We start from the raw sequence: 24,067 nt of genomic DNA on the forward strand, positions 1-24,067 counted from the left end.
AAAAGAAGAGAGGAAACTTTTCTTCTGTCTTCGACTGATTTTTCTTCTTCATTTTTTATGTAATAATTTTGAAATGTCTGCTTCGAAATAAATACTTATACTGATTTTTAAAACCATCTATAGAGTGAAATGTAGCTATAAGCATTATATCTTGTTTGCTTCTTTTATCCCACTTTCCCATCCCTAAACAAAGGCTAACCCAGGCAGATGTATAGACACATTTTTCCACGCATCAGCTAAAGAATACTAATTTTTCTTCTTCTTTTTACACAAGTCGAAGAGTCATGAAAAATAAAAGCATTTTTTGTTGCTACGTATTATTTTTCAGTCATTTTTGTATTTCCTTTAATGGGTCATTTATTTAAAAAATGTATAATGAAAAGAAGGAGTTCGGAACTATGAGTTAAACTTGTTTGCGGAACGGATAATGTGAACTCCCGGTTATGGTGAACCGAAATGTCGGTCCCTTGAAGGTTCACCATCTATTGATTTTAACCACTTCATTTATGGAACGGCCCCAACCGTAACAAGTTTAACAACCGATTCGATTCGGGCCGTTGAAATCAGATTTCAAGTCGTTTCATAAGAATGAAATATGTCATTTCATGTTTTCTTTTGAAAAACAAAAATAATGAATATACGAAGCTTGATGTGAAGTGGAATGAAAGGAACTTTTAATAGTTGGATGCCATTCTATTTATTATAAAATAACTCTATCCATTAAAGTCAATTCACAATAGTCCCTCTCGACGGTATCAAAAACGATAGAGAATTTCAATGGAATACAATTAAAAAATGAAGGGAAAAAAAAACTTCTTGAAAAAAGTATTATTTGTATAGTATTATAATAACACACTATGATTGAAAGGTATAACGGCGTTAGAACTACCTAAAAATAATCACAAAGTTTGAAAAACGACTCTTCGAGAACTTTAAATGAATCCTTCATATTTTTTAAAGCATCTCATTTTATTCGAATAAATACATTCAATCTGGCCGACCCACGGCTGGAATACAAGTAGAATCGGTTGTTACAGTCATATAATTATTAACACGTTCAATGAACACCCTCATTTTTACATGGCTTGCCCGTCTGGCCAAAATGATTTTCTCAGTATGTATTGCATTCATTTCTTCAAACCATTTTAATAACGATAATAATATGAAAACATTAAAGATTTACTCCAATTATGTGTTTCTAATAATCTTGGCTTCGCCGGTCATCGGTCACCCCCCATGGCCTTCAACGCGTTATCGGAGAGTATAATTATTTCAGTTCTTCCACAAGAGTTGTGATTTAATGAGAAGACAAAGAAAGAATAGAAACAGTTTCTTTATTAATTATACAATAGTGATTATGCTGAGTTGAGGTAACGTATCCAACTGTCTGGCATGTGCTGCATGATTCGAAAGGAGAGGCTGATTGCACCCCACAACAGATAATGAGAGAGATTCGTCCTCTTCAGAAGGATGTACAACACTCCCAACAGGACACTCACCTGTCCCAAGATGCCTGCATAGTACAGCCTGCAGAAGAGAGAGAGAATTCAACAATCACTCCTCCCCTACACAGTTCAAAAGAGAGATAAAAACATCCATTACCTGTTGATTTTTTTCCTTGCCGCTGGCAATGTGGAATCATCTTCACCGAGAATATATTTCCTCACTCCTAGAACATAACTCTCCAGATAAGGAGTCCACTCAATCGGTCGAATGTCGATGTCGAATTCCTATGAAAAGATTACGAATTTAAGGTGATGCGCCCTTCACCGAGTATTCAATGTTAAATAATAAAACAAAATGAAAGAATCCTTAAGTGTCAATAAATTTAAGAAAATAAATCTAAAAGCAAATGGATTGAATAAATTTGAATGACCATCCGCCTGAGAATGCATTTACTAATAAGTCAACAAAAATATTTAATATTTTGCAGATACACGATTTCACAGACTTTTTTAAAAAAAAAGAAGAATTTTTATTTTTTTGATGGAATTGAGAGAGCAGGATTTAAATAGTCCTCGTTACATATCTTCATTTAAGACATCAAACAGTCTATTGTTGCTATTCAAGCCTAATAAGTAAAACACTGTTGTTGTTCATTATTAGCTGAATAACCCGTCTTTCACAAAACAAAAGTATAATCAATCCATCGGTATGGATCAACGTAACGAAATTTCATACGAAACACATATATCGGTACAATTAATAAAAACGAAATAATTTCAAATTTTAGGTCATTTTTGACCCTTTCATTTTTGCCGATCTTAGCGTAAAAGAGATTCTTCAGACTTTTTACAAATCTATTTAAAACAACTGAAACACATTAAAACTGGAACAGATGATCCCGCATAAATTCAGCAAAATAAGAATCGAAGATTTCATGAGATACCTGGCGAATATTTTGTTAGCGAAATTCTAGCTTTGTCTGGTTTCAATTCCATTGGTATGAGCACCCGTTCTCGGAATCAATAAAATTCAAGGGAATCGAGCCTTCCACTGAGGTGAACCGGGTTCGAATCCCAGCCATGACTGCTCGATACGCAACCCGCACCAACATTAAAAATAATGTTGTATTCTATAATCATCTTTTTGATATACTTGATTAAAAAAAAACTTCATGGGCTTCAAAAAATATGAAGATGGAAATAAAAGTTGAGATGTTTCATTTGCGCTCAAAAATAGGGGCTCACTCATAAGCCTTGTCAGACATGAATCAGGAAAAAAACAAAAGGAATTTGAAGTATTAGACGTTGTGGATAAAAAATGGAAAATAAAGGTGAGAAACAAAATGAGGGGAACCGTAATAGCCGAGAGTAAAACAGAGAAATATAAAATAAAAGATTTATTTTGATCCTTGTTTCCACTAGCAGGTATTCAGAAAGATGATTTATTTTTCTATATCGCTCTCGACTACTGTGATTTTTTCTAGTTTTGTTTTTCACCTTTATTTTTCTCCCTTAGTTTTCATTTATATTTCGAATAGCTGTTGTTTTTCCTCATTCAAGTCTTGAGAATGGACGTCTATTTTTAAACTCTTAAATCGTGCAGACTTATCTTCATATTTTTTAAAGCCTATCATTTTTTTTAATCTAGTATATCTAACTGTTCCAGTTTCTTGGGATTATTTACTTAATCTTTTTGATATGTTATTGATGAAAATCACGATTTTATCATATTAGATAGCGTTATTAAAAAAAGCACGATATACTCGTTTGTATATTGTTATTATTGGTATGCATTAGGTACTCATAAGTGTATAACGGTAGCTGGTCTACTCTTTTAACCATAAAAACTGGCAATGAGTAAGTGAAAATCAGATCATTAGAACACAAGCTATTGAGGGTGGTATTCCCCCTCCCTACACTCTGTACAATACGAAGTATTATATAGAGATAAGTATAGCCAAAGTATAGTCAAGACACAAGTATAGCCATTGAGATTTGTGTTAAGATAAATGGAGAAAAGACCTTTCTGTCTCTGGCTGATTGTAGTTCCCTGAGGTGCAAGTAGTTGTTACTGCGGAATGTCCATTCTTTGGTAGTAAAGTACTGAAGGTATCCAGCAGCCCTCTCCATCCTACGCACCATACTCACGTACCTGCAAACAGAACTCAATAATGAACGGAAATCATTAGAATGCTCTTCACTAACACCAATGACTATGGTGTTGAGAATTATCGTCTGCTAAATTATTAACTTTGATCTAGTTCATAAAATTATGTTGCTGAGGTAAGAGTTTTTTTTTTCTTCCTGAAATTGTTTGTTCTTTTTTGTGGAGAAGAAACAAAACGGCCTTGTGTTTTTATTTATTTATTTTTGAGCATTAATTATATTTATATTTTTATAAATAGAACTGCAAAATAAATCATTTTTTGTGTTGTAAATGAAATACTCAAGAACATTAACTGATTCTAATACGAAGTGCAAAAGGGAATAGGATTAGATCGTTTAAATTTAAACTGTGTTGAAAAAAATCATTAAAAAAAATAATAGCTGCAACAATGTTCAGTTATGTACAACAATGTTCAGTTATTTTAAAGGATTAAATTTAATATCAAACGATCATTTTCATCAGATCGGAAAATGTTAATGATGTCCTTTATCTAATGATGTTATCTTACATTTTTCTGCAGTTTTCATTGTGTCACTGAGAATATTATCAAATATTACTCTGTGCTGCTTTTGAAAATGAGATTTAAAGAAAAGTTTAATTGGTAGTTTCGGAAGAATGAAAAATGCGTTTTTAATTTGTACAAAAAAAAAGAAGAACTTTGATTCCTGCAAAGAGTTAACTAAAACTAGCTGATTAACAAAAACTAAGCAGACAAGAGCTATAAAAATATAAATTCAATTTTAAAATATAAATTTTTTGGACGCCTATTTTATATTTACTGTTAGTTTGAAAAATGGTTCGAAAAAAAAACAGAGATAATTTAAAAAAACTGTTAATGGTGATATTGTTAATTAATAGTGTGCTACACGCACATAAATTAACTTTTCTTAGAATAATTTCAACGTGACATTTTGTTTATGATTTAGATTTGTTGTTATTTTCTATTGAGTTAAGCATGATAGAATATAATATAATTTTATAAATGCATATCCTTTTGGTTATATGAACACATTGTTATAGAATTTATTTTTTTCTTAAATTGTGCTTTTTTTCCCCATTGTCACTTTCCATCGAAGCAACCAAAATATTAAATAAAATATGAATTGGAATTTAAATATGATAATTATTGGTTTAAAAAAAAATTCATCCGAGGAACATCTTTTTTTTTGCAACCAGTGATACAGTCGGACTTTTATTTAATGAACTTCCATATTTCGAATTATTATTATTATTATTTTTCTGCAATTTTTTTTCTTTCAAGAAACGAAGAACATTTTTGAATTTTCATCGTAATATAAGTTCCAAATAGCGCAGTGAATTTTCTATTGAACGAACTTTTCTTTGAGATCCACTTTCCCTATTTCCCCAAAATATTTCAGAACATTTCAAACTTGTTGACGTATTTTATGGTGTATTTAACGCATTGAAATGACTTTCAATTTATTTTCGAAGTCACTTCACTTTCAGAGAAAGCAGTAAAATCCCTTTCCCCTTTTTTGTTTGCATTTCAAACGATAAAATCAAACAAAATGAATCAATAGCAATGAAACGTAAGAACGCATGTGCTAATGTATGTTTAAAATTACTTCTATATTAAATGCAGCTCTAATTTTAATATATATATATATATATATATATATATATATATATATATATTAAGCATTTTTTTTTGTTTATTGTTTGAAAATGTATGTTGCGTGATAGCATAACACTGGATAATGCTTTGCTCTATTCTTGCCTTCCATGTAGATTTCTTTTATGGTGGTTAGGATTTATATAATAAATAGAGATATTTGTTTACAAGATCAGTTGCTATTTTAATTATGTCTAGTGTTCATGAATTTAAAACCTGTTTTGTGTTGTTTAAGTGAACTCAAAAGGTGATCAAAAAGTGATTTTTATTTAACTAATTTTCCATATAACGAACTTATAGTCCGTGGCCATATTAGACGCACTCTAAGATTCTATCTAAAATTATAATTATACTCTATACAGCTGTATTGTTTTTACTCGGATGAAACAGGTTTGTTTACGCTCCTGTATTAATGGGTTGACATGCAATACGTTAAAAATAAATACAAATGGGAAGTGTATAAAAAATCTGCTGAATTACATTCATATTTAAGTATTGCCTATAAACTCGTGCAAAACATGTCATTATTGAGACACTACAGTGCGTCTCATCATTGGATCTGATTATTATAATATACTAATATAATGCTTGATATAATAAATAGTCTATATTTATCTATTATATAGTCTAATGTATCCAATCGTCGAATATATATTATGTATCGTCTCATTTAACCCATCATGGATACAGGAACGTAATCAAGTGCAAACAGTCACGTGTAAACAATAAAGCTGTATATAGTTATCACCTGAGTAATTAAGATGTTGCATAGAATCTTAGAGTGAAGTCTCATCATTTGGACAGGAACAGTATTATCGGGATTTGGCAACTTCTGTTAAATAGAGGTCCGACTGCATTAATATATAATGAATTTTAATTCGAAATTTCTATGATTATAATTGGAAAAAAGAAGATTGATTTGAGACTGACTCTGTTTTGAGACCTATGATGGATGAGAGTGCATCGATGACGTGAGCCGGCAGACTGTGTTCCAGTTTGATGGAGAGCTTGTTGAGGAATGGACTGGACTTGAAACTTCCTCCCGGATACCTCAGTATCTTGAGACTCGGGTGCTTGATGATGAGAGGATAGGCTGTCCTCTCGATGTCCGACCACGTCACCCTGTTCAGGTTACCCGATGTGCAGTTAAACACCTTCACGGAATTGGGCCTGCAACAAACACAATCCTTTATAGGTGCATCCTTCTTTTTATAAATTGTACATTTTTTTTTTAAAAATAAAAATATTCTATTGTATAAAGTGATACAATAGAATATATTTATTTTAAAAATATAAATTGATTATCATGCAAACACCCATCGTTTGAACAGTTTATCCCCCCCCCCAAAAAAAAACAACTTGAAAAGGCATCCGAAATCTATTTTTCTACGTTTCAATGAAAATGTTAAGTACTTGGGCATTGAAAGACGTTTTAATAACTGTTTGACAAAATAATTCATACCTTTTAAATTTTTTTTTTATTTGTTATAACTTTACATTTAATTTACATTCATTTAATTATTTTAATTAACTTCCATGGTTTTGGATTAGTAAGCATCTCAAATGTTTTTTTTCTTTTAAATTATGTATAGTATAAAAATGATTAATTACTATATTTTTAAAAAAAATATATATTATAGTAGCAGTTGACGAAAAAAAATGTCGATTTTCTGATCACCGTATACATTATAAAAAGACGCGTAAGTGCGAACTCGTACATTCGGACCCATCATAGATTTGTGGGGACATTTCTTCTATCAAAAGGTACTGCAAGATGAAATCGAGTTAGCATGTCTTATATACTAGTGAATGAATGTTTCATAATTGTAGCGGAAGTTACCTTACAGTACACCCCCCTCCAGAATTTCATCAGCGATGGAATTCGAAGATACCACTCATAGTTGTCGTATTTGCGAAAGGCCGGGTGAGCTGTGTTAAGTTCACAGGATTTTGAGACGCTAATGGTGAGAGCTGTATTAAGTTCACCGTGTTTTGATCGCTGGTAGTGAGAGCTGTATTAAGTTCAAGGTTGTGTATTGGGTCTCTCCTGTGCTGCTATAGAAGTTGAGTGTGTGCAGGATTCCGTTGTGCGTCAATGAGACTGAGAAGCGCGAGGAATCACACATAGTGAGTCAACTTTTTCAGTCTGAACCATCTATCGGAGTAGGAACCATCTATAAGAGCTATGGCAACCTTCATCTATCAAGTCTAGATTAATATATATCATATACTAGTGAATGGGTTGGGCCGGGATAGCCTGGATGGTAGGGCACTGGGCCCTTGTCCAATAGATCGTGGGTTCGATCCCCGCCGATAGAAGACTCTCCGTGTCGTAAATGGTGACTGATCTTCGTTCAATCTGTCGACTCACAAAGTCCTCCGTGTTCCCATAACAAATCACACCTCGGGGGATACTGATCCGGGAGTTCCCTTGTCTTCTGGATTGGATTCAAGATGACAAGGATTTGAACATGAGCAGTCGTGAACCCCCATAAAATAGGGTCCGGCTGTTCGACGACGGACATAAAATGAATTTGATAATTGTAGTTATTACGGCACTTATTCACTAATTGTGTTTGTTGCTTTTGAATAGAATAAGAGAAAGACTTACTTGTGTGTTCCAATGTGCCATGCAGCTGTGAGAAGGACATTGGCTAGCAAATCTACAGGAATCCAATCCACTACCGTCCCTTCGTACACCAGCATTGTGCGAAGTAGACCTCTGCCCGTCTGAAAATGTTTCATTTTCAACATAATGCTGTTATCGAATGTTTTTTTTAAAAAATAAATATAGAATAAATGTTTTTTTTTTTATATATAGTCTGTCTAAGCTAAGAACTCCTCCTGCCACAAAGTCTGAGGCCGTCTGGTGTCATATAAACAAGAATGGCGCATTTTAGGGAGGGTCACTTCACCATAGGACTAACACAATAAACCGAAGATATTCCCTCGCTGACCCGAGCCACGAAACAGTGACCCCCCCCCCACCCCTACTTGAAATAGTCATACCTCTTTACCATGGACACCGCCACTCTGGAGAAGCTCTTATTTTAGACAAACTAAATTTTCCTCCAAGGTGCTCCCTCCCCCTCCAAGTGATGGTATATTAGGGTCTAATATGCAAATGCTTTTTTTAAAAATTTGATTGAAATAGAAGGTCATCGGAGGATAACATATTAAGATAAAAAATCTTTTTAAGCACGAGTCATGGATTCTGTCAATGTCGTGTCATAGGTCTACAAGGACTAGGCTGGGCGTTTAAACATGAGGATAAAAAAAAAATCTCTCATTCATAACAAAAAACTGAAATAAATAGAGATGGGATGAAATAAACTCTTCATAAAAACTGTGCTACCATTTTACCTTTAGTTTTGTTTATGAGTTGAAAATTAGAACTTATTTAATGAATGCTTGGTGATTTATGAAGCTCAATGAGAGAACAATGTGTCTACAGACAGTTTTTTAAACTACTGCAATCGGATGAATTGACAGAAAGAATGACGAAAAAGGTAAATGTATGCGTAGGACAAATCCCTATTAAATCTGCTCTCGGACAAATGCGCATGGGCAGTGGTCGGAAGTAGCGCGCTGTAGTCGTTACTTTTTTTTCGTACTTTGTAGTATAGTGCGACATTTTTTAAAAGAAGTAGTGTAGCGTGTAGTGCGATACACTACTTTTAAAGTTTAGTCACGAAATCAAGTTCAAAAGCTAAAAAAATATTCGTCTGATGCTCAAGAGCAGCAATTTTTTTCCATTTTGGTTGGCAGCAGTTATTTCTTTCATGTTCTTTTCGTTCATTACAATTGGAAATCTTGTGAACAAAGGAATCATTGGAAATCGAACCATTGAAATCTATAACGTGAAGATCCGATCATCATTCAAGATGTTCCGTTTTTTATTTTGCGCAGTGTACTTTATTTCTTGAAGGATATTAAAAAGCATTCATCACTTAAATATTTGATAATGTTCTACAATAAATATTCACTGTCAAGAAGAGTTTGAAGTTTAAAAGAACATATTCGTAAAAAGTCTAGACTTCTTAGAAAAGAATACCCTAATTAATAAAAGGCTAGACTAAAACTAGAGAGTGAGTAAGACCGTTGTTTCAGTGCTGCAGGCGATGGTACTACTAAGTTATACCAAAACATAGAAGGCTTCTTTTTCTTATCCGGCGAAAAAAAAAATAGAGCGAAAAAGTTAGAATTTCAACATTTTAAACTTGAATGTGAATGTAAAGCTCGTACATGAGGGCATTAAATTATAGGAAGAACTCATTCGGTGATTTAGAATGTCAACAGGATAGAAATTTAATAATTACCATAATGATGAAAGCTGAAGGTCCATTCACTCCATCCACCCATCCCTGTATAGAACATAGAAAGAAAAAACAATCAATTCTTCATTTATTCATCAAAAGAAATTCCATTCAAAGTTGGAGAGAGAAAAATCGAGCCACGAAGTTTGAAATGCTTTCAGAAATATTACAATGCAAACAAATTGTTATAGGATTAACATTTGATATTATTTATCAGCAATTGAATCGTTAAAGATTTACAGACTGTTATGACTTAATAGAGCTTCTAAAGTGGACGACCTCTGGAAACCTTTACTGTCACAAAATGGAAAGAATAATGACATATTTTATGAGTTGACCACTCGTTGAAGTGGACGACCATCAGCTTATATAAGAGCAAGAAGGGGCTCCATTTTTCTGTCAAAAGTGTATCTGTTCAAATATGCGGATGGAAGTGAATCAAAGGTGATACTTACAGGCATGGGTTCTTTATAAGCAGCGGTCACAATGGAAGGACGGACGATGGCCACAGGAACATCCCCTCTGTCCGAAACGAGGAGATTCTCCGCCATTGCTTTGCTGTAATGGTAAGTTGTGGGTCTTCCGTCCATCAATTTAGGCAAGAAACTTTCGAGTAGGGACTCATCCATCCACCTGAAAATTTTAATTCTCTCTTCACTCTCTCTCTCTCTCACACACACTGATGAAATTAAGCGAATAAAAACTGTTTTGCAGTCATATTATGAGACTTCACTCTTTTAAGATTCGATGCAAAATCTTAATTATCAGGTGATACAGCTTCATTGTTTTGTCGAGACTGTTTTCATCGTTTACGTTCGTGTATCAATGGTTTAACATTGCAATGCAATACATTAAAAAAATAATATATCAATGCAAATAGTGAAAAAAATCACCAGAATTAAAACCCATTTCACGTGTGTTTGAATATAAAAGTATTGTGGATGAACTCGTGTCATTATTAAAAGCACTGCAGTGCGTCTAATCATTTGATCTAATTATTATAACGCACTAACATAATACCTGATACAATATATGTTCTATATTTATATAATATATCGTCTAGTTTATATAATCGTCGAATTTATATTATGTAGCGTCTCATTTAACCCATGGATGCACGAACGTAAACAAAGTCTCAGTTGCGTCAAAACAATAAAGCTGTATTATACTAGTATCACCTGAGAGTCATTAAGATTTCACATCGAATCTTAGAGTGGGTCTCCTAATTTTTCCAGGGATTGATGGCAGTTCTATCTGCCACCAATGAATCAGTTTTTCCCTCCAAAAGACTTTTCTGACCATCAGCACTTTTGATGAATATATAACATGTCGTAGAATAATATAAAGGCTCTTTTTAAAACGGCATTTTACAATGGCTGGTTGGAATAGTGTTCATTTTCTAATCTACCACGATATTTTTTAGGCTTATTGCTGACATGCTTTCAAGCTACTTATAGGAAACGCAAAAACTACTGAATCTAGTTGATTTTTATTAAGACATTTTTCCAATACACCTTAAATAAGGATGCTCGCAACAATATATGATAAGATTTCTTAATCTGTTCATTTCCTCTACATCTTTTTTCTTCTCTTTTGCAATAAGCCTAAAAATTCTGGTGAGCAAATACTAAATATTTTTCTAATTAGTTCCAAAGAATCTAATTTTTAAATTGAGAAGCGACTGTTATGCTAAAAGTGAAATTATTACTTTGGCATACATAAACATGAGATCTTTGAGAGGTAAAATAATAAAATCAAATCCAGTTAAATATTGTTTCTTGTGGAATATAATGAATAATTCCTTGCTTCGCTGGGCTTGTCTAAAGATTCAGAGGATAAGTATAGTGGTTGGAAACCAGTTTAAAATCTACTTCCACGTTTTAACAACTCTTCCTCTGCAAATATTTTATTTCCAGATCAGATTTGTACTTAATTTGAACGATAAAAATTGTACTCAATTCTTTCAGAAAATCTGAAGACATATATTATTGTGAAAATACTTTTGTTTTTTTTTTTTAAAAAAAAAGAGAGAATAGGTGTGAGAAAGAAAGCACCCCTTATAAATACTTACTCAGCTATATCGATCACTTTCTGAGGTGATACCTTCTCCTTATAGACTATTTCATCGACTTCCTTTCTGTTGCAGTAACTGTAGGCTGTGGATACGTGAATCAGGGCCTGAAGAGGAATTTATTCAATAACACACACTTTTACATTAGTTATTAATGACCTCATTTTAAGAGACTAAATACGAAATTTGAACGAAATCGGTCAAACGATTGACGAAAAAAACATTTTTAAAATTTGATAGCTCAGAAACTAGATTCAAAATTCGGATTTATTTACTAATTTTTTTTTTTTAAATTACATGCAGTCTCTGGCCGTATTATTAGACGCACTCTAAGATTTCACGAGACTGAAACCAGTTTGCACTTGTTTACCTTCGTGTATCAATTAGTTAACATTGTAATGCAATATGCTGAAAAATAATATATTAATGCAAATAGGGAGAATATAAGAAATCTCCTCAATAAAAAAACCCATTACATGTATGTTTAAATATAAAAGTATTGCCTATAGCAGGGGTGGCCAAGCTCCTTGATAGTCGAGCTATTTTTCAAAATTTGAAATTTTTCGCGAGCAGCAATTAAATACGCATTTAAAAGGTATGCAAAAAAGGCATTATATTTTTTTTGCAGAAATTATATTTATTGAAAACATATAAGTAAAAGTACAAAATATGTGTATTGAATTTAAATATTAAGCACATTTATTTTACTTCTCTTGAGAATTCTTTAAAATTTGGTGAATAATGGGTGACAGCACTTCTCAGTAATCCCTTGAGATGTTGATTAGTTAATACTGATCGGTGTTTGGGTTTCGCGAATTTTAAAGTGGAATAAATTGATTCACATAAGTACGTTGTTCCTAATACTGAAATAATTCGACAAGCAGCCTTTTTTAATTCAGGATATACTTCGATTCCGGTACTAATATCCAAAATTCAGTATAATCGACTTATATTTTGATATTCAGAAATGAAATTTGCTACAACGTTGCATTAATCTTTCATATTTGTTGTCAGCAATTTAAAAGACATTTTGAAACACATAGGGAACGATAATAATTTTTTAAAATATAATAGCACGAAAACGAAAAGGTACATTTATCGAGAGCCACAAATAATCCTTCGAAGAGCCGCATGTGGCTCGTGAGCCACAGGTTGCCCCTGCCTATAAACTCGTGCAAATCACGTTATTATTAAAACACTACAGTGCGTCTCATGATAGTGCGTCTGACGTCAGATACAGTGCGTCTCACCTGATTATTATAATATACTAATATAACGCTTGATATAATAAATATTCTATAATATAATATATATAATATATATTCTATTTATATAATATATCGTGTAATGTATCCAATCGTCAAATTTATATTATAGATCGTCTCATTTAACCGATTGATACGCTAACGTAAACAAGTGCAAACCGGTTTCAGCCGCGTGAAAACGATAAAACTGTATAGAGTATCACCTGATCATTAAGATTTTGCACAGAATCTTAAGAGTTCGTCTCATAATATGGACAGGGACTGTACTTTGAAATGATCTGAACATTTTAATGCCTTATAACACAACATTTTTTGGACCATTTTTCAATAAAATAATCAAAGAGTGTGTAAATAATAATAGTTTTTACACGAAGTTATCTATGAATAAACATAATTATATTTCAATTCGCTGTTGTCTCGGGAATATAGCGCAGAAAGTGAAATAAACCACTCCAGATTCCTCCCAATGATTTGGATGTCAAAGAAAAAGAATTTAAAAGCTGATTTCGAGATATCATTAACTCTAGTGAGTCATATTTAAGGTCTATTACAATTGAGTGCCGATGCTTGAAAATCCGATCATTAGAGCAAAAGTTATTCAGGATGTTCACTTTTTTTTTTTTTTTTTGCATGAAGTACACCTTTTTCTAATAAATAATCATCGGAAGTGATGATTTATTCAAGCATTGATAGATTAAAAAAATATATATATGTATTCCACTCATATGTTTCGACACGGACAAGATTTTAAAACAAATTCTTTTTTTAGTTTCAATTTTTATTATTAATATTTGACGAAATGAAGATATGCTTAAAGATTATTTATGTTGTCGATTAAATGAAGAGAAGAATGATGGGTCACATAATCTATAGTACTCAAGGGCGGCGATTCTGACTACCCGTCAAAATTCTTGTTGGTTCCATCAATTTATTTTGGTTTCAGTGCGATTCAACATTTTCTTCCATTATGCGTTCATGGTTTTTGATATGCCAACTAACTTACCATCATTCCCCTGATGGCAAATGCTACCTGAATACTGTGATGGTTACCCATCAAGAGAAGTTTGATTCTCATGGACACCCACAATCCTTGATGGTTCCAACTATAGATTTCCCTTGAGGGTTTAAACGGGAATTCTTATTGGTTCTCAAGAAAATACCGTAAAATAATTTGGTTTTTTTTTCTTTCAATGTTGGCCCATCACACATCAATCCAAATTCCTACATTCGAAATTTCTGACGGTTCACCATGAACAAACCATCAAAACAAGTTGCTATTCTAACGCTGAACCATCCTAAATCAGTCCGAATTCTGGGTGATGGTGACTTATGTTGGTTACCGTCAAAAAGTATAATGGTTCTTGATGGAATTATGGATTCAAGATTTTGTGGGTCCATTCATGGAAAAAAACCATCCAAACATGACCGAATGTGGAACTGTAATCACTTCATTATCTAATTAATTGAAAAGTACTTACTGCGATTTGAGTCATCTTGTGACAAAGCTGCAAAACCCTCTCTGTCCCCACCACGTTCACTTCAATAGATTTCCTACATGAAAAGAAAAAAAAAAAGCTTTCAATTGCTGAACACTAGGGTTTCCGTGGTTGAGTCAAAGGGGTTCCAAGAGTTTTTTAAAAAAAAAAAGATCACAATGACATCGAAATAATAATCCACTATTTATGAGATATTTCGGATGTTTCTAATTATGGAAGAAAAATAACAACATTTTAAGAACACGCATTTATTCTAATGACAATATATTGAAAAAATATGAAAATAATACGCTTTTAAAAAAAAATGTATTAATATTTCCCACCAAACTAGCTGAAACTTTTCGAGTCAAATGTCGTTCTAACGAAAACAATAATTCAGCTGTATTTTCAATTTTTGCATCTAACCAAAACCAACTGGAAAATATATTCTTTCAGCTCCGCCAATTCAACTGTGTCGCGTGAAATCTTATTTTAAAACTAATATGGATGAAACAATTTTTTATTCTTTACGTGAACTATTTTGATAATGAATAGTCTTGATAAAATGAGTTCGGTAAATATGTTCACAACTGCTTTTTATGTATGAAGTTCCGCGTTGTTTTTGGAGCTGAAACAAATTGGAAGCTCATTTAACGTTCGAGATCGAAACATTACCATGGTGCGTAGCATTTTTAAAAAGTGCTTTCCGAATTTCGTTTTTTTATCATTGGGTGTTTTCAAAAAGTGTTTCATTTTCCCTTTTCGAAAATGAGATTTTTCTTTACCCTGTCAATTTCCGCTACGTGTTATGCAAAAGCGTGCTTTTCACATTGTTCTATTCAACTTCTTCACAATTCATTCAACCACTACCTATTTCAGCTTGCCGTCGGTTCATAGCGTGTGAAAGCGTCAATCATTTCACAGGTTTGATGAGATATTTGCGAGTCCGCATGTCAGCTGGGTTCGATGAGATCATGTGCAACTCTGCTGCATTTCGAAAGATATTCTCAATTTCAAACTTCATTTTCCACCCTCTGATATCGAACTGAAAAATGTCTCGATCATTTTTTAATGGCTAATATAATCAAGAAAAAGAGTTCTTTATCAGACACTAGTTACTTTATCATGATCATGTAAAGTCTGAAAATTATTTTGCATTTTGTTAATGTATATAGTGCTTAAAAATATTTTTTCAGTGCTTAAAAAGTACTTGGAAGGTGCTTATTTTTGGTTGAAAGATTTGGCTATATGCACCCTGATTATCATTCGAAAGAATTTATGTCTAATATGAATTTCAGAAGTATAACGCGCAGAATAGGTTTTTGTTGATAAGTTTATGCACTATGTGGTCAGAAGTATCCGAACAACCGGTTGTTATGGTGGTGGAAATATAATGGTTGTTTCTCGTGGTTTGGCTAGCGTCCTTCCTGTGGTTGGAACTCTGAGATGTATGTGGTGCAATATTTCGGGGGGCCTTCTCTTCCACACATTGAGGCTTGCACAGACGTTCGAAAACTGCCTTCTAAGAGCCTCCGATCTCATAGAATACCTTTTGGGAAGAATGAGAGCGCAGATTAGGTAGCCAACCAAATCCTCACTGCAAGCACTCACTTCAGCTGTGTTTAACCCCTTAACGATCGGTTAATTTTCAAGAAAACGGTCGTAAAAGTGCTTATTTTTTATTAGTGCTATTGATTTGTGCTGATATCTAGTTTAAAATAAACTATCTACAATTACCTAAAAAATATCCTGGTACTGCCATCTGGTGTGTATTAATGAGAAATAAGATGTTTTTCGGGCAAAAGAAATGAATTTGTTTTATTCTTATTGGCGCGTTACTACTGAGCATTCCAGCCCGGAAACATCACAGGAGCGAGAAATAGAGGGAGAAACCTAACCCCGTCATTTTCACGGGAGTGAGAAGGAAGATGGTGGAAAATCTTCTCTGAAGTGTGCAGTCTGTCATTGATGCTAAAGAGGGGTCAATATCACACTAATATGTGCCTCTAAGTCCGTACCACTGAGGGATACTTTTAGTTAGATAGTGTACTTTTGCAGTGACCTTAGAGGTCAGCATTTTTCGAAATACAATGATGCATTATACATTTGCTTTTTTTTAGATTGTTGACGAATATCCTTTGTTTTTCACTCATTTACATTAGACAGCCTTCAAGTGTTACGTAAGAGCACGTTTTTAACCATTTCAAACTCAATCTACTTTCTCTTTATCCCCCAAAATAAGCAAATTACAAACCCCATCCCGCGCTCACGTGAGCTCGCTCACTCCTTTAATTTTTATGATCGTAACTGAGCTTTAGGATTAATTTTATCGATGATTTAATTTTTTTTTAATAAAAAATTGTGTTTTAATTCATCGTAAAAAATTTGAATGACGTATATTTTAGGGATTATTTTTATGTTTTCTTCTCTAGTTAAAAGTTTTAACCTCTAGAAAAAAAAAATTCAGAGGATTTCTCTTTACCCCAAGCTTCCAAATCGATTTTTTTTATCAATTTCATACATCATTTGTTACATTCAAATTTTTTTTATTAATTTTAGTATCTTATGTGGTTAAACTCTCCCCTCTTGTCAGCAAAAATAACAGATGTGTTTAAGTAGTATTTGAAGGGTTCGCTAAAGCTATTTTTCAGACTCTTCTTAATCAGTTGAAACAATAATAAAAAGTAATAATCAGAGAGATTTTTCTTTCCTCTCAATTTAGTTGTTTCATATTTTAAAGAAAAATCCATAGAAGTTATCATGTATTGTCTAAGCTAAGAACTCCTCCCGCCACAAAGTCTGAGACCGTCAGATGCCATGGAAATAAGAATGGTGCATTTTAGGGAGGGTAGCTTCACTCTAGGATTAACGCAATCGAACGAGATTCCCTTTCTCCCGGCCACTCCAAAACACGCATCCCTACTTGAAATAGTCATACCTCGTTACCATAGTCACAGCGACAGATTCAGACGAAAGTCTGGAGGAGTTCTTATTTTAGACAAACTATATCGATGTTTGTTTTCCATTCCTTCAGAGTGTTCATTTCAACAAACGATGAAACTAAGCTTAATAAACTATTTTTTTTATGAAAGGCATAGGAGTTGTTTGTCTATACCAAGCTGGACAAATTCTTCTTTTATTTATTTCTAATTTATCCCAGACAAAAAAAAGATATTTTTTTATTGTTGTTACTTTTTGTTTTACAATTGGCTTTGGATTTATGGTTGTAAATAGGATTCGAAAGTACTGAAAAATATTTTTATAAATACTTTTACCTATAGTTTGTCTAAAGTAAGAACTCCCCTAGCCATTCGACCCGTGGCGGTGAGTCGGCGAAAGAAAAGAAATCTTTTTCTTCGGTCTATTATGTTAACCCTAGAGTGAAGAGAAGCTACCTTTACTGAAATGAGCTATTCTTGTTTCCATAGCAGCAGACGGCCTCAGACTTTGTGGAGAGGGGAGTTCTTACAGTAGACAAACTATGTGCTATACCCTTTATAAACAAGAGAACCATCTGAAGGTGACGCTCCTTAACACACTTTTCGTTACCATAGTCTTGGCAAATCTTACTTTTTTCCCCACACCAGTACATCTAAATTTTTGATGAAACGTACTGCCGCGAGAGCTAAAAAAATAACGATTTGCTGAAACTATCGTAACGAAGGAGGGGGAAAAGGTGTAGGAGAGGGAGTTCGAGTGAATGAAAGAATGACCTGAGCGGCTCATCAAATCGAACTGTTGCAGCCGAGTGGAAGACGACAGATACATTCTTTAGGAGCATGCTGGTGTCCGACTGGCTTATTCCCAGATCTGGAGCACATATGTCACCACTGATGGGAACAATCTTTGTCAGAATGGAAGGATTTTCATGTTTTATCTTGCAAAATACCTGCAATTAAAAACCAGACATTAAAATATTGTATTTATTATTTACGAATGTGTATGCAGACTCTTAAAATAGGTAATGAACACAGTCTCATTTAAGAATTTTTAGTTTTAAAATCTTGATCATCAGTTTTTCACTTATAAAGTTTTTCGCGATCTCAAGTTAAAAATCCCAAGTTAAAAATCCAAATTCTTTTTTCTTTCCTTTCAAACAAACTCTCTCATTATTTTTCTTAAAAACAGTTTTTTTTTGTTATCTTTGGCAAAACAATTGGGAAAAAGCTCAAACCCCCCCCCCCTCCCCCCCAATTTTTTCTTCTTTGGAACGACGACATCTGAGAATCTATTATATATAAACGAAATTCGGTTCCAGATTTAAAGAACGATCAACGGAAAAATATTTTAATTAAATGATTTATTATGTTTCCCCCCCTTTTTTTACTGTAAGTAAGAATAATTTAATTCATAAAGCAACCCTTTCAGTTTCAATATGTTTTTATTTATTTTTCCTTATTTAATGACGTTATGGAACATTTGCTGTTGTAATTCAACAAAGCAATGACAACATTTCCCTCCCAGCGACTTAATAAGTTTCCTTTTGATTTTTTTTCTCATTCATTATCTTTTGCTTTTAAATGTGGACTCTTCATTTTATTCTTTTAAGATTCTTTCATTTTATTCTTATATTTTTAACTATCAATAATTTAAAACTTTTTTTTTATCCTTTTTTATTTTTTTAATAAATACAAGGAACTAATGCAAAACATAAAACATAAGTTCTAAGTTGAAATTTCAATTTTTTTTTTTTTATGTGTAAAAAATATTTCTTTTACAATCAGTTTACTATCCCGAATGACCAGCTTCCAATCACTGCAGATTATTTTTTGTTTTGCTTCCGGCAGAATAAAAACGTGATAAAACAAAACGTATTGACGAATTCTACTATGCCCGAGTTTACTCGGAATAATAAATATTTGCAATCTATACATACCCGAGTTAACTCGGGATGGTAAGGGAAGCGGTTAAAATGTTTTATTTTTTTGCGTCCTTAAATGTTAATATTTCGTTTCTTTCCTTTTTTAGATATTTTTAAATTTGCAGAGATAGCTATTTGCACTTGTACCTATTACAAAATTATAGCGCATTACAGGCGAGTGCTGAATCACAATGCTTTGAGTTCAAAATGCCGGAGGAACAGATTTAGAACAATGCCGCAGTTGTTGATTCAATAAATATCTTTGATTTTGAGACATTTTTTTAATATGATTCTGACAACGATCGCTTTCACCATTCTCTGCGTTGTTATGAGAAATAACTGTTGTTAGGCAACTCAAGACCTTTATAAAATGTATCTCGAGAAAAAAAGAACTTTTTGAAAATTAATTTTTATTGTATCCTCCTGAAGAAAAATGAGTCTTTAAACATTTCATGGAAGGATTTGAGGGGAATTAATCAACGACTATGTCAACCTTCATATATCAAAAGGTACCTCCAGATGGAATCAAGTTAACATGTCTTATATATACCAGTGATTTGTTATTTGATATTTATAGTGGTAGTTACGCCACAGATTCAATACTTACAAAATGTTCATTCTGTATCCACATTCATTTTTGAGGAAACTATGCTTACAGAATTGGTTTCAATTTAAAAAGGATTCATTTCATAATATTCCGAATAATAGAAGATTACCTGACATGTGAGTAACTCATCCAGCCTTTGTCTTGGACTTTGTCCATCTTTTGACCTCAGAAGGACGTACACGTTTCGGATTCGGGGACAAGATCTGAGCAACTTTTCCAGCAGCACCTGCGTCACAATGATTGCAATTGAAATATACATATATAAACTTCTTATTTTATTCTTAAATTCTTGTTTTGAGAATGGAAATGATGGAACTATTCTTGTGTTCCATTATGTTACGGAACCTCAAATGATTCTTTATGCGCAGCTTCATAATTAAAATAAATAAAATAATAATAATTACTAGCGCCAACAACAGACTTTACTTTAAAAATACTTAAAAGGAAGAAATATTTAGTTAGTTTTTATGTACGGCAGTTAAATTTGAAGGCAGTCATGGAGCTTTTGGTGTTGACACAGATTAACTTGAATGCCCACAGATGGCGCTTGAACTGAACGAACATTAATGTTTTTTTCTTTTCTGTTTTAGTTTGATTTCTACAGCTTCGATGAAAGAAGATCGTTTTTTATGTTAAGTCCGTCCTCTCATTAAAATTGTTTAATTATTAGAATTCGTTTTCTTTTGAACACAAGCGAAGCAGTTTAGCGAGCGAAGTCTGGTAAATAGATAAGATCCAGGTAAGAGAGAAAATTAGAATTATTTTTACTATACCTTTTTCAGGTGTGATGAAGCTGAAAATGAATTAGAATTTTATTTTTACTTAAAAGGCGTGAAGGGGAAAATGATGCAAGATCTTTTTTAATAATTTATTCAATATATTGTTATTAGAAAATATATATTGATTAAAAAAAGTATCCATTTCTTTTTTAATAGTACTTTACTTCAAATAATTTTATAAGGCCAACTGAAATCACTCATGGATTATTGATTAGATCTAAGTATAAATAAAGATTAATGTACCTTTCAGATCCAAAAACTCATCTCTGATTTTAAGATTGCGGATTAACTTTAAAAGAAGTTCTTATTGTTTTAATAATTTTATGATCTTACACAAAAACTGGTATGGAACGTTCTATCAAAATAGTTTACAGGAAAACTTAATTTAATAATAAGAAATAAAAAAAATTCATGATCCTCATCTTCACATATACTCCTAGACATGAGTACAGTATCGTTAAATCTCACAAAGACTTGGACTGATCGTTAAGACACGGCTCCCAGCAAATCACCGAAGTTAAGCATCACTGGCTGCGGTCAGTGTGCGGTTAGGTGACCACTTGGATCAGTCTGAGTAGGGACCGAGGGTGTGCGTTAAACTGTTCTACCGTAAAGTGCTCGACTTCGCGTGCAGGTCATTGGGCTACCGAAGCGGGGGTGCCATCCCCTCAAGGGAGGATCAAAATTGTGATGGCTTGTCTTCGGATCATCCTTAGGGATGTTTCCCAGACCGTCGCCAATAGTCCATTGTGCAGCTCTAGTGCGACGCAAATTAACTACTACTACTACTACTCTCAAAGACTTCACATTTCCGAACATTTAGTATGAGAATTATCTGTTCTTTCACACCCAAATGAGGTCAACAAAAAACGAGAAAGGGATTTTAAAGGTTATTTAAATTATCTCAGGTCTTTTTCATGTTCAACTAAAGCAATTCAATCCACTTCAGTTGCATAGAAGTGATTGCATTTTCCACAAACCAGGATTCCACATAGACCCCCCGCTGACAGCAGAGTACTGTGGTCAGATTTGCTAACTGATTGAGGGTTTCGATTGTCCTGATTAATGGCTCGCATTGGTATTCTGGTATATGCAGTCCCTGACCAAATTCTTAGACGCACTCTAAGATTCTATGTATAATTTTAATGATCAGGTGATACTCTATACAGCTTTATTGTTTTGACGAGACCGGTTCGCATTTGCTTACTTTCGGGTACTAGTTGGTTAAATGAGACGATACATAATATAAATTCGACGATAGGATACATGAGACGATATATTATATGAATATAGAGAATATTTATTATATCAAGCATTATATTAGTATATTATAATAATTGGATCAAATGATGAGACGCACTGTAGTGTTTTGATAATGACATGTTTTGCTCGAGTTTATAGGCAATACTTTTATATTTGAACACACATGTCATGGGTTTTTATTCGGGAGATTTTTTATAGACTTCCTATTTGTATTTATCTTTAACGCATTGCATGACAATGTTACATACTTACAGGACGAACGTTAAGAAGTGCAAACAGTCTCGTAAAAAACACTGAAGCTGTATAGTAGTATCACCTGATAATTAAGATTTTGCATAGACTCTTAGAGTGCGTCTCATAATATGACCAGGGACTGCATATTCCACGTTATTGGTCACACGACACCAGGATTCCACCTAACTGATCAGGTTGAATAAGATGGAAAAAAGAAGAAGAAGACCTTTCCGACAAATCCTGTGACTCCAGTGATGAAGACAGATCTTCCCCTGTAGAATTCTGCCACCCGAGAGATGTCATCGTCTTCTTCGTCGATGGGCGAGACATAACCATCGCTCTCTGCATGAATGACAGACATCTCTTCTCTTCTTCAAGACATTCTATGATGTAATGAACAAGACCTGCAACAAATAATTATTATTAGCCTCTGAGTGGATGTTAAAATGAGAATTGTCCTTGTATAACATGGCGATTCACAAAATTATAGAAATTAGTACAAATTTTTCGATTACAAATGATCCTGAGTTAAGTCGGGTTACGTACGGGCTTAGCAGAATGTGTCAATACATTTTGTTTTGTCAGTGTTTCTACTCGGTCGGAAGACATTATCTGCTGTGATTGTTCTGCACACGTGTGATTGTGTATATACGATGGTTGCTGAATTGACATTTCAATAAGAGTCCTTCACTGACTTTTGAAAAGTATCATTTTGTGTTGTCCCTTGTGTTAAGAACTATCAGACAAAGACTGTTATTTAACTTATTTCATTTGCCCGAGATAACTCGTGATGGCTGATTTTAAATTAAATATTTTTTACACATAAGAAAAATTTCAACATTAAGTTTTGTTATTGTTCCCCGTATTTATAAATAAAAATCAAAAAATATGCTGATTTTTTGCATATTTTAAAAAAAATAACAGGTAAGGAAAGTGATTAAGACACGACAAACAAATAATCTGAAATCAAGTTCATTTCCATCATTTTTTAAACTTCAGCATTTTCAGTGGTTGCATTTTTTACAACATCGATGCAACAAAATTCTCGGATGTAACGCAGTGCGAATTTCTTTTTGTAGAATTATGTCAAAGACTCTGTATTTGTACCATCGATGCCTGAAAAGCTGCAACATTTTCAGCATTGGAAACCATTGACAGTGCGAAACTACAAAACGAACCTGATTAAAGATTAGACGTTTGCCTTGCAACGAACATTTGTGACTTAAATTACAAATAGAGTATAAGAAAAGACCGGGATAGCCTGGTTGACAGGGCGCTGGACTCGAATTCAGGCAACTGAAGACTCACCACGTAGAAAATGGTGACTGGTGCACGTTGAATCTGTCGGGTTGCAAAGTCCTCTATGTTCCCATTAAAAAAAAAAGCAATACCTCTGGAGGTACTGAATTGGAGATTCATAGTTTTCTGGTTCTTGACAAAACTGTGATCTGTAGACGAATGAATGGATGTAGAAATGAGTCCACCCTATAAGCGGGTGTGACGTATCTGTGTGGCAGAAGTCGAAATCGTGGCCATAGACGGCACCACTGGAAAACAAGAACAATCACACCCCGTCTGCCTTAAAGGCCGACGACACCAATAACAGTATATATAAACTGCTGTTTGTAGAAAATGCAACACCATGAAAGAATCATCAGAATCAAATGAAATTTAATGCAGAAACGACTTGTACTGATACAAATAAATGATGAAATTTTCAAAACAAAAGAAACAAATTAAGCGTCCGAAATCAGTATTTGGTGCAGCCACCACGCGCTGCAATAAGTGCTGCTATACGACGTGGCATGGAGTCAAACAGATGTTGAATATCTGCTTGAGGAAGAGAATTCCATATCGCTTGTATGCGCAACCAAAGTTCGTCTTTGGAAACTGCAGGACGCGGATCACGAGTGAGACGCCGACCAACCATATCCCACACGTGCTCAATAGG

General features: G+C 33.6%; 1 protein-coding gene across 1 annotated transcript in view; it reads right to left on the reverse strand.

The window, feature by feature from the left end:
- Positions 1 to 1,317: 1,317 nt before the first annotated feature.
- Positions 1,318 to 24,067, reverse strand: part of LOC107456784 (putative fatty acyl-CoA reductase CG5065) — a 31,844-nt gene continuing 9,094 nt past the window's right edge. The window contains exons 2-13 of the mRNA XM_016074732.4: positions 22,343 to 22,520; positions 19,950 to 20,066; positions 18,086 to 18,261; positions 14,376 to 14,448; positions 11,633 to 11,739; positions 10,017 to 10,194; positions 9,565 to 9,609; positions 7,857 to 7,975; positions 6,176 to 6,415; positions 3,468 to 3,597; positions 1,603 to 1,730; positions 1,318 to 1,527 (exon numbers count right to left, since the gene is read on the reverse strand). Coding sequence (XP_015930218.2) covers positions 1,356 to 1,527; positions 1,603 to 1,730; positions 3,468 to 3,597; positions 6,176 to 6,415; positions 7,857 to 7,975; positions 9,565 to 9,609; positions 10,017 to 10,194; positions 11,633 to 11,739; positions 14,376 to 14,448; positions 18,086 to 18,261; positions 19,950 to 20,066; positions 22,343 to 22,477 — 1,620 coding nt within the window. The 5' untranslated portion in view covers positions 22,478 to 22,520 and the 3' untranslated portion in view covers positions 1,318 to 1,355. The remainder of the gene's footprint in view (positions 1,528 to 1,602; positions 1,731 to 3,467; positions 3,598 to 6,175; positions 6,416 to 7,856; positions 7,976 to 9,564; positions 9,610 to 10,016; positions 10,195 to 11,632; positions 11,740 to 14,375; positions 14,449 to 18,085; positions 18,262 to 19,949; positions 20,067 to 22,342; positions 22,521 to 24,067) is intronic.

The sequence above is a fragment of the Parasteatoda tepidariorum genome, chromosome 5 (genome assembly GCF_982258835.1).
Source record: "Parasteatoda tepidariorum strain Cologne lab strain chromosome 5, Ptep-v5.0, whole genome shotgun sequence".
Classification (NCBI taxonomy): domain Eukaryota; kingdom Metazoa; phylum Arthropoda; class Arachnida; order Araneae; family Theridiidae; genus Parasteatoda; species Parasteatoda tepidariorum.